At 32.2% G+C, this 12,356-nt stretch overlaps 1 protein-coding gene across 32 annotated transcripts in view; it reads left to right on the forward strand.

Moving 5' to 3' along the window:
- LOC148621393 (rho guanine nucleotide exchange factor 28-like) overlaps positions 1 to 12,356 on the forward strand; it is a 145,580-nt gene that overhangs the window by 55,843 nt on the left and 77,381 nt on the right. For 24 of the 32 annotated variants that reach the window (XM_088575688.1, XM_088575689.1, XM_088575707.1 and 21 more), the window contains exons 11-13: positions 4,587 to 4,683; positions 6,452 to 6,782; positions 10,251 to 10,280. In XM_088575688.1, coding sequence (XP_088431814.1) covers positions 4,587 to 4,683; positions 6,452 to 6,782; positions 10,251 to 10,280 — 458 coding nt within the window. The remainder of the gene's footprint in view (positions 1 to 4,586; positions 4,684 to 6,451; positions 6,783 to 10,250; positions 10,281 to 12,356) is intronic. The other 8 variants (XM_088575691.1, XM_088575705.1, XM_088575700.1 and 5 more) reach the window with 1 other exon arrangement.

The raw sequence follows: 12,356 nt of genomic DNA on the forward strand, positions 1-12,356 counted from the left end.
GTAGAAACTTAGAAGTAAATTTTACTGCATCAGCTGTCTATTTTGTTTGGTTATGAGGGGATGTTGTCTTAACAATGACCACTTGATTCTAAGTTATGGCATGTGTGCCTCCATCCATCACAGGTACACTTGTACTTTGTCCACACAACTTTGTGACAGGCTATTAGATTTTTTCCCCCATTAATTTCTTGAGTAGTTAGATACCATAAGTGTACCTGATCATATCACATCTCCATTAAGATTTCAATAAAACTGACTAGACTTCAAAAATTATTGTTCATTTGACACTACTAGAACACCTTTTGTGAACTGTTTTAAAATAGATTATGTTAAAATTTGGTAAGACACATTGGTCATAATAAGTATTCTACAATTTTTGACTCAACAACTTATAATATATCTACAAATTTTATCAGTGTAAGGAGACATATTGCTTGTTTTATAATCTTGGCTTAAAGTCTAAACCAATAATCTTAAAACCTGTTTAAACCAAACAGAATAATCTGAAAACCTGTTTAAACCAAACAGAATAATCTGAAAACCTGTCTGAACCAAACACAGAATAATCTGAAAACCTGTCTGAACCAAACAGAATAATCTGAAAACCTGTATGAACCAAACACAGAATAATCTGAAAACATGCCTGAACCAAACACTTTAAGACGAACCTGACCTTTTGGTGATCTCTGTAAGTATATACTATTTTTTTATCAAGGTTATACAATGGTGCATTTGTTGCGTTTCACCATATTTATTCCTTTTTTTATTTATAAAACGAAAACATGAACAAAACCAATTTTCAAACTGAAAAAATAATTTTGTTTAGACGTGTTACACAGTAATATTAGGCCACACTTAATACAATGTTCGTTTTCCCCAAATTAAACCTAGCTCCTTGCTTTGGGTAGGTAGGTACGGAAAATATTTTTCCCCAATAGTTCAGGGGAGACAAACTTAATTTTGATTTTAACCCTAATAATTGTTTACTAATTTCATGGATTACAATAATCAGGGATGATTTTTTTCCGCTTTTTAGTGGAATTCCGCTATTTCAGATCTGGATTTTACCGTTACGATTCTTTTTTTACTGTATACATATATTTACTTCTGATTTTTCCAATTTTTGCTTTGTTTATAGACCTCGTAATATTATCCCTGCAAAATTCACAGTGCAATTTGATGTTGATGAAATCATGACTGAGAATGAACCTAGATCTTTTGAAAATGTCAGATAACAATGGCAACAAAGTAAATGGAACCTCAACACTATTGTGTCTACAAAAATAGATATATTTTTTACAGTTGATTTGGTTTCATCTTATGGTTCAGTTCAAAACTTTATTTGATAACCAGAAATTATACTAAAGGTAACATTTATTTCATGATGATTAAATTTATTACAAAAAATCTTTAAGTTAAATCTCATCGAGGTTTTTTTTTTTTTGGTAATATGTTTTAGAGTACTTAAAATTCTATAACCTAATAGTGTCCGTGGGCGTCTTGTCCAAGGATGCAGTGTTTGAAATATTGATATTAGAACTATGACCTAATAATATGGAGATAAATGTAATCTAGAAATACCGTAGTTACATCGGAAAATTGAGGTTGATCAATACAATGCTACTACTGCGTGGTTTGATTCTTGTCTAAGTCTCTGTAGGAATTGGAATTAATTGTACAATAGTTTCTTATTGTTTTGGAAACAAAATGTCAAAGTGTTATTTAATTTTCTCAGACTGAAATGGATTGAATTTCTGCTCTATGGAATCTTGATTAACATCTTTGAAAGGAATTTTGTGCTCTGGGATTTTTGCTTTGCTTTGTCAGGTGAAGTTTGCTGAATGTAAGTTTCTGTAGTGTTTTTATGTTTTTAATATTTTGACTTGGTGTATTTGAAATTAATGGACTCTCATTCATGTCTGGAATATTTTTTTCTTTTTTTTTTTTTTTTTTTTTTTTTTTTTTTTTTTTATTTTTTTTTTAATTTTTTGTGGGATCTATGATTTACAAGTAAAAGAGATTATTACATCATATATACTGTATAGCTAATGTTAATTTTATAGCTGTTAAACTTTATAATTTGATGGCAAAAGCAAATGACACAATCTTGTTTTTTTTTTCTTTTTATCTGACAATATCTATGTATGCCACAATAACCATCTTCAGTCTTGGATCTAGGGAAGGGTTAGATCCCCACTTTTGTTGGAAAAATATGTTAATCTTGTGAAAAATTATAGCTAAATGGGCAAAGGACTGCTTTGGAATTCTCATTCCTTTTTCTAAATTTTTGTGTTTATGCACACATCACATTTTTAGCTCACTATGCCAAAGGCCCTGTGAGTTATTGCCATCACTTGGCGTCTATCGTTGTTAACAATTTTTTCAAAACTCTTCTCCTCTGACACTACTCGACCAATCGGAACTGAACTTGGTATGAATGTTCTTTGGGTTATCCTGCATAGAACTGATGTGGAGATTTTGATCCGTCTAAAAACATGGCCGCCATTACTAAAAATAGAACATAGGGATCAGACATAAGTTGTTATCATTTATCTCCAAAACCATTATGTTTAGCCAAATTTTGACATGGGTGAAAGTACTCAGTATAATGAGATCTACCTGTGGTCAAATTCTCATTTTAATACATTAAGCCATGTTGGAGTTATTGCACTTTTTGGTGTTTTTTTTTTCTGGTTGCTTTTTTTAATGTTATTTCTTTCAAATATCTTCTCCTCTGACACTATTTGACCAATTGGAACCAAACTTGGTATGAATGTTTCTTGGTGTATCATGCATAGAACTGATGTGGGGATTTTAGATCCATTGAAAAACAGGGCTGCTATTACTGAAAAAAGAAGATAGGGGTCAGACAGTAGTTTTTTGCATTTATCGCCAAAAGAGTTAGGTTTAGTTAAATTCTTTCAATAACTGAAATGATCCTTATTATTAGGACTACAAAAGTCTTCTTGAGTCAAAATTAATTAAACTTCTTGTTAAATTCATTGCCTTTGAAAGGCAAAATTTAACCAGGTGAGCGATTCAGGCTCCTTGGAGGCTCTTATTAAAAACTCTATATTTTGAGAAAATGGTACAGCATTTTTATATTGAAGTAAAAGTAGAATAAGTAATAAAATTATTTGCTGAACAGTAACCAGAAACAGATTTTCATGTTTGTATACATGTATTTGATACTAAGAGTATTTAGGTTAAAATATTAAAAGTATATTTGACATGAGTGGACAGATGTGTTCCATTTTGTGATATTGGTGATTTTTAGGTTAAAAGATTAAAATGTGGGATATGTATATTACATTAGTTACAAATGATTTGAAAAGTCATTGTGAATGTGAAGGGTCAAAGGTCAAAATTTTAAAGCAAATAAGTGTTGTGACCTTTCTCTTTCACTGATTGTAAAGAAATAGTGTTAGACCTATTTACACATAATTTAAAGTCAATACAAGCTGGACCATTGTTTGTCCTTATTTAACATTCTAGGTAATTCATAGATCACGTTATTCAGCATTAATTCAGTAGAAAATAAGTGACCCTAGACTCCTTATATCTGAGGATTATATGAGGCAATCACTACTATATTCCCTTCTTCCTTTGATGTTTGTGTTGTAAGATTTGAAGTTTGAGATAAAAAAAACAAAACAATGTTAATGTACTTAGCTAGACCTATGATTACCATTTGAAGAACAGCAGCCTTCTAAATGGAGCATTAATCTGAAATTATTGATACTAGAAAGATAGTCTTTCAAAAGCTTTTGACCACAATCTCAGCTTTAATGGAAATTTATATTGCATTACCTCAGTAAGGAACTCGTTTTGTGGAAATGTCAAGAAATCATCCTGCGGCAAAATTACAATGCTGATGATAATTTTTTTCCCTTCTGCTGCTGTAGACATTTCCTGGTTTTCTATTTTAGACTATTTAATATGTATTGAGTTGAACTTAAGTATGATTTTAAAGGTGGCACATATGCTCTTGATAAATATCAATGTAAAGTTGTATGTTCATTTGGGAAGAACTTTTAATTTAGCATTTCATCCATATTAACATTTCATCTATTGTAGACATTTAGGTTTTATCTTACAACTTGTGCACTTTGATTGTGACCATTATACTGATTTTTTAGTAAGTTAAACTCACAAAAGTTACTTGGACAAATGTTTCCCTTTTAGTAAGGCAATTACTCAAAAATGTTCAGTATGACTATCAGCCTTCAGGAGCTGGATTTAACCTGCTTGGAGGGTGAATTGTTTTGTGCATTTTCTAAACACAAATTATTTTATTTACTAAAACAATATTTATTGGACACACACATTGCTATGCTCAGTTTGTTGCATGTATGTCTGTCTTTGTACTCTGCTTGTCTCAATGAGTTTAATGGGAATGAAACCACATTGACACTTCGTTTATTGTATAGCTTGGACTGGACATCAGGGTTGTGTATCACCAATTTTCTGTCCATTTTAAGGTACAGGATGCTAATGTACACGAGGAAATATAATTTTAACAAAAGAAAAAAAAGGGCTTTTTGTTTTGATTATCAGTATACTGTACATGTATTTATTTTTTCCAGGATGTAAGGAAAGATAACCTTTCTAGATACAGCAGTTCATGTCCATCACTACCAAGTCCTGAATCTGAATCTCTACCAACCATTAAAGTTAATGAAGGTCAGTTTCAGGATATCCTTCATTCTATATAAAAAAAATTACTTTGATATTATATTCCAATTTTATATCTTCAAACACTGGTATTAAACTCTATTCAAAGAGTGGGTGGTATATACAGAAACACTGCTGTTTTGAGATCCAGACTGAAAATATCACAGTGAGCTCAATACGGTGATATGTGATATTCTGTTGAGACATTCAAAACTGACGTTATTGTGTTTATCAGCGATACCACAGTCCACTTGAATTAACATTGTCATTGGATATTGCCAATATATTTTAGTATATTAACAGTAGCCTAAGATAGAAAAAAATATCAGGCAGAATGAATGGACAATTGAAAAATTATAAAGTTGCTGATAAATTGGAATTGCCTTGTCCATCCATCATTCCATCATTTTGTCTAAATTTTGTCACTATTATCTAACGTCCCTATTGCAGAATGGAGTTCAAATAGGTTATGGCTATATATATAGACGGGGCATATGTTTTCATTTTGGTTGCTGCCCAATATCAACTATTTTATGGGACTTTGCCATTTATCATTAAAAAGGATGATTGGTTGTGTAACTAGCTCTATAATGTGTCCAGCTTCATGTTAATATACATTCTAGGAATGAACCAGCACAAAATTGTTCTCATCCAGGTTTTTTTTTGTTGTTTCGCATGGCAATGTAACTTCTTGGCTAAAACCAATACTATTGACAGGAAATTAAGAAATAAATCATTGAAACTCCAGTTTATCAGTTTTACCATGGGCTGACCATTTATGCCACATTATTTTACCCTGAGCGTCACTAAGGGGTAAAATATCAGCATAAATGGTGAGCCTCTGGTAATATAATGATAAACTGGAGTTTCTGTAATGCATTTTTATTCTAATAGGACAATTTCTGTACTTTTTTTTTTACATTTCATGACCTAATATAGTAACCTTAGACAGGTCATTTTTGTCCATATTTGACTGTACACTTAACTTTTTGTCAGTTGAAATGGTCGGTAGTGACACTTAGTGCTTTGTATTATTTTTTTTTATAATGAATGAAAGGGCGAATTAAGTAGAACAATGTTAGATATGACACTAGTTGTTTGCATTAAGGTCACACATGGACATGTACAACATCAGGGTTGAAACATTTCATTCATTGACAGTTGTTGTTGTTTGTTTTCATACATGATGGTGCACTCGGCAGTAATTTAAACAAATAGAAGCCATGCCCAATAAATCATGTGCTGCTCATGTAGCAATCGAAAATCAACCACAGATGTGGTCTCAAAGCCTTTTAAGGACGTCATATTAGAATGGTTGATAATTTTGGATGACCTTTTGCTTCTACAGTAGAAATTGTATTTGTGTTTTTGGGATGCTTTGTGAACTTAATGCTTTGAATAGGTTCACTTGTTCAAAGGCTTGATCCACTGTTCTAAGGATACTTAGTGTAGTCCTGATCTAAGATTCTTTCAGACACCTACGGTATAGTTTCGCTTTTTACTCTTTGACCTGAAGGACACTCTTCTATGGACACGTAAGTCACCTGATCCCTATTCTGTTTCCGATTGGCCATATACTAAGTGGTGTGCAAAAAAACTGTATTGAAAATTGAAATTGTGTGCCATGTGTTATTTCCTGAATGAAATGTAGAAACTTATAAGAAAAAAAAAAACCAAAATTTTACTGTGTCAGCTATCTTTTTTTCAAAGATAGTACTTGTTTTTCATAGCATGGGGAAGTGTTGCCCTTGTTTAACTTGATAAAGTTTCATTGTAGGGCACCACAATTCTATGCACAATCTGGCCAAAGATGAGGAACAGTCAGTCCAGGTCGAGGAGTCCACCCCATTTTCTGAAGTCCCTAATCCTGACATCCAGATCATCTCGGAGGATGATTCTAGTGTACAGATTCGTGTAAATGGCATCACTCTTGATAGTTCTGATGATATTAAATTGGATTCTAGTTTGAATAGATTCATCAAAGAATACTATGGAGATAATTTACCAGGCGTAAGACGCAGGAATAGCTGGTGTCCTCAGACCTCAACTATTGCTGAAGATCTTAGCAACAAATATGTGAACCAAACTTCCTCTTCTCAAAGAAAAAGGTATTCATACATATTTTGTGTTATATTCATGTTTTTATCTTTATTTTGAATCACAGAAGTTCAGAAAGCTAATTTGCTTCTTTTATTCATTTATTTGAATCATTTGATAACCCTCATTTCTTGAAATTGGTATAAAAGTTTTAAGTTTGTAACATCTGTGATTTAATCATTTCAAAGTCACTGGGGTTAGTTTATAGAAAAAAAACATTGTCTAAGAATAAGGTGGTAGAAGTACTAACGTGAATTGAATAGTTTGTTACTTAGTGTTATGTTATAATGACTACACAGGAAAAAGTGTAATTTTATAATGACTACACAGGCAAAAATGTAATTAATGTGAAATTCACTTAATGCTTTCATTTGAAGGCTCCATTTACCCGAATTTCATGTGAAATGTGAAATGATTTTGCCTATACCAATACTTTACATTTTTACTAGCAAATTTTATGTTTAAAGTGGGGCGAAATATATCCTATTTAAGTTTGTCCACTAAAACATAAAAGGTTCCTGTAGATGTCAGTTCCTGTATGGGGGTATACCTAGCATGACAACACCTGTAACTTCATGTTTGTAAATGGAACAGCCCTTAAAAGATCAATCGAAACATATTTGGTTCTTTATGTCCCTCCAACAAAAGAAATGCCAAACCAGTTTAAACTTTGTTCATCTTTCCATTGTTTATAGCACAGAGAAACCTGTCTAAACTGAACTTCTTTTAAATTTTAAGATTGGTTTGGATTACACAGGTTCAAGATACAATTAAATTTTATATAAAAAAGTGTCTTGTATACACAGGTTTTAGATTTTAGATGGGACAGGGTCAGGGTGGCCATGTGGTTAAGGTGCTGACTTGTATCAATGAGGTAGACATCTCCTTGGGTTTGAGCCCCAGTTTTGTCAAGATTTCTAGGCGCCTACCCTAGCCCAGAGGTTTTATCGATTTTCCAGCGTTGAACTTTGGACTTTCCTCACCAACAACCCATGCAACCCATGCAAGAAGCTCACAATAGCCAAACGGATGTAAATCTCCCCTTGGTCAAAAAGCTTTAAAGAGCTTATGTTAATTGTTGACTTGTACATGCATGTGTATTCACTGACATTAAATGAAAATTTACCTTTACAGGATTCAATATAATAGCATGAAACAAATGTATAACTTGTGGTATTAACTTAAACATATATGAATTTATGTAGTTAAATTGCTTGACTGATCTGATAATGCTGGATCTTTGCATTGTTGCATTAATTGTCAAAATATTTTCTTGTTTTGAGTGTTTTTTTTTCCTCTGTCTCTTTAATTAGGTTGATTGTACTCCAGTGCTGCATTACATTACTCTGAAATGATGCATTACATTAATTGGGAAGGAGAAAATAAACTGTCATCCTATGATATTGGTTAAAACAAATCTTTTACTATTTCCTGATATGGTTGTCACTGCAATCAACAATTCAAAACATTTTGAAAGCATTTTCATCATTTAAACAAAACTAATTTTAAATTTTAACATTCTTGTCAATTTTGATAGCTTTTTCATCATTTAAAGAGAACTAATTTCAAAATTGTAACATCCTCGTCAATTTGCCAAATAGCTTTGTAAAAAAAATTAGACCTGCTAATCTATTATTGCATAATTTTAGATGGTAAAATACTACTGCATCATTCTAAGTTGAAATTCTTTGCCAAGTCAAGTTTCGTTGGCTCATATAAGTCTAATAGGACCTGTAAGTCTTATTCTAGATTTAGTTTTGATCCAAAATTTCTTCTGTGTAAAGGACCAATTTGTATTTAGTTTACAAGTTATAATATTACAGTATGATGCATAGTTATCAGTTCTATTTTGTATTAAGACCTAACTTATTATAGAATGGGATTGATCAACATAGTCTTTACTCTATAGATAAAAATGTAGTAAATATTCATGACATCACAAGGACCGCCCCTTTTGGGGAGAACAATCTGTCATGAAGAGAAGGCCAGTGGCCATGGGATTGAATAATATTTTTTCAATTTAATATAAAAATGTATTTTGAAAGAAATTTCAGTTTTGCACTTCAGAATATGCCAGTTCTTTATTTTGCTGTTTAATCTTTTTTTCACAGTACTTTAAACAGTGGTGGGGGCTAGGGTTAAAATTTAGCACATTTTCACATTGTATGTAAAGAAGCCATGGAAATGGCCAAAAAATGCTGCATGACCCTATGTTTTGAAAGTTGCAAAGGATAACTTGGCTCATGGACCTGAAAGAGTGATACATAAAACTGCTTGATTTCTAAAGGTTTATTCACAAGGGGCATCACTTGAAATATGGATTTTCACTCGGCGGGTGTTTCTAGAAAAGCATAGGACACTTGCCCTACCAGTGCACCTGGTCCATGCTCCCAGCTTTTAGTGGAGTCCGAGTTGCTCATTTGCTTTTGTTACTTTGTATGTATGATTTTAGTTACTTTATGTTCTTTGTTGTGTATGTCTGTTTTCCATGTCGGGTCTTTGTCCCTGGATTACATTCTTTTGATTACCGCTATAATCTTGGTTCCCTTGATTACTCTTTGCATTGAAAGCAGTGGGATTTTTTACTGAATTTATTCCTATAAGCAACTTACGTCATCCTGTGTTTTTGTAAATGGGAGTTAGGGACCTATTCTTATATGTTCACAGAGTCATGCAACAAGACTTACAACCCATTGTGTACTAGTCCGTTATCTATTTCATCTGCTTGATTTTGAAATCTTGGAAAAGTCTGTTTGTAAAAAGTTTGTAAAAACCTGTGTTTTTGAAATATTTTTTTAAATATTTGTCATAATGATAAAATATTAAGAGGGCTGTTTAGGCTAATTGTGATCTGTTTATGTGATATTCTGAAACCTTCCAATATAAAATTAAGAATAAAAAGAAATGGCGAGTCTCATGTGTTTTCACTGTATTTCATGAAAGATTTAAAGATTTTTTTGGAATTGTTTTTGCTGTGGAATTAGGAAGCATGAAGATAATCATATAGAAATCAATTGACATTAATTATCTGTCTTTTTTAAACCCCTCTAGAGATCAAACTTTTGAATACCCATATTCAAGATGATATCAAAAAATGAAAATGAATAGTTACCTTGACTGACATTGTTTGTCTAAACTTCCAGAGTAATATTTATAGTGCATACAGTGATTAAGTTCAAGGATCAAGTTGGTCTTCCTGTGCTTTAGAATTTTTAGTCAGGTATTTGTTAATTAATTCCATAGATATTTGAATTTATGTCTGATAGAAAATTTTAATTTCTTTCTCAATTGTCCTGTTTATCACTACTTGAAGCAGTTCATCAAATTATTGTTTTGTAACCATGGGAAGACTTAATCCATCTTATGAACATCATCATTGTCTGTGCTGTAACAGCCCCTGGGAGTGTAACAAATTTGTATGAACTAAATACATTTTGTCATTTTCATTACCTATTGTAATGACTTCTCTAATTTTCTAGACATGGCAGTGTCCGAAGAAATGGATTTTAGTAAGATACATTTTGTTATGTGTTTTGTCTTAACTTCCTTATTTGCTCATTTCTTTCAAAACTTCTTTAGTGATAGTTTGTAATTATAGTGTAAAGACATAATTTTAAACTAATAGTTTCACTAATTTTGTCTTTAAAAACATTTACGTGTAAGGGAATTCTTTTTCTTGAGTTATTTAAGAGAATTGTGTAATTTCCATGTCTGTGTATTGTTATTTCCATTCTTTTTCTATCTTTAATAGAAATTCAATTTCATTTCAAGCTTTGGCATTTCCTTGTACTAATTTACTCAGTGTGGGCAATTAATTGTTTCCTCTTTACTAACGAAGTAAAATTACAAGGCATTAGTTGATATTGTCACTTAAAGCTTACAACATCTCTGACTTTTTTGTACAAACTTTTTTTTTCAAGGTTAGATGGAATAGTCATATAAATTGTCTTTGTAACAGTCACACAGTATCTATTTGGCCTTCAATGTTATTTTTTGTTCCGTAAGTCTTTTAAAAAGTTAAAAAACACACTAACAATACACTGTACTGACTTGGAAGGCATGAAACTGAGAAAACAATGAAGTATAAGATCATGTTACGGCTGAGTAATTTCATTGCTCCATTTTACTTTTGTTCAGTTAATGCATGAACTTTGGGGAAGGTAGTCCAAGTCCATATTTGTTCAGTAAGTGCATGAGTTTTGGAGAAGGTATTCCAAGTCCATTTTTGTTCAGTAAGTGCATGAGCTTTGGGGAAGGTATTCCAAGTCAATTTTTGTTCAGTAAGTGAGTTTTGGAGAGTAGTTTAGTCTTCATTGCAGGTGTAGTGGGGAGGGTGGGGTAGTCCTCCACAGTTTGTCTCTAAGTGCTTGATTTTACTTTTTTTTCTAGAATTACTGCTCACTGTTCTGAGAAAGCTCTGAAACATGGTTGAATCACAGGACTCACTAGAAAGTTTAATTAAAGAAATAGTATATTTGTCTTCTAGACTAATATGTGTTTTGAGGACTATTAGTTCATCTTTTCCCATTATAGATATGTAAAAATGACAAGTGTCAATTAAGATATAAAATATGACAATGTGCTTTGTTTTAGGGGGAGTGTAGAAACTCCCTTTGCATCCAGGTATGAAGCATCTTTAGAACAAAATTTCTAGTAACCTTGCAGCATCACCTTGAAGAAAGGTTCATTTCTCTCTTTATCCCTTAATTTCTTCTATATCAACTAACCAGAGATAGTTTGCAGCAAGATTAATGTTTTGTCGCTATAAAAAAACAATCAGTGGAGGTAATATTTTTGCCATAAAACCTGTGAAGTTCCACAGACAGCAAACAAATTATCACAGTTTGACTGAAGTTTTAGGTGATTGCCTTAGGTTGAATTGATAAAACAGTTCAATGTTTACAGTAATGAAGACTTGACCATGAATTACCATTAGCCCAGTCACCTTACATATCATTTGATGTTGATGTTCCTTGGCGAAGTTTCATGGTCATGTCTCTGTGGTGTGTTGTAAAATGTGGCATTGGACAATGGATCGGTACATATTGAAAAATATATATACTCAGATTAAAATTTTGAGATACATTCCTCCCTTTTTTCATTGACATTTGATATTATCAGAAACTTACTTTTCAAAGACTTTGCCATTCTACTCTATTCTTTATTGCAGTTTTACAGATGTCTGAAACAGTTTAAACTCAATATCCTCCCACCAGCTCTGCCCATAGTTTTAGTTTGACTGAAGAATGAAAGCAGTGGGGAAAACCTGTTTTTGATAGTAATTGTGGTCCAAAACATCTGATTGATGTGAGTGAGTGGTGACTATTATTTGAAGTAGATGAAAGCCACTGATCATCTCATCCCAATGAATATATGCAAGCTCTGCTCAACCCTGTTGTTCCAGCCTATATTTTAACATCAACCAACATGATGATTAATTGCCCCGTGTAATGATACACTGGTCATTACAGAATAGACTTAATGGCAGACAATATCATTGGGAATTTTTTCATTCCAAACTTAATTAACAGTTATTTTTATGACAGTATACTCATTTGTTTTCTAGCTTTTATTCTTTGTGTACT

This window comes from Perna viridis, chromosome 3, assembly GCF_037379345.1.
Source record: "Perna viridis isolate PV_CMFRI_1.1 ecotype Kerala chromosome 3, ASM3737934v1, whole genome shotgun sequence".
NCBI classification, from domain to species: Eukaryota; Metazoa; Mollusca; class Bivalvia; order Mytilida; family Mytilidae; genus Perna; species Perna viridis.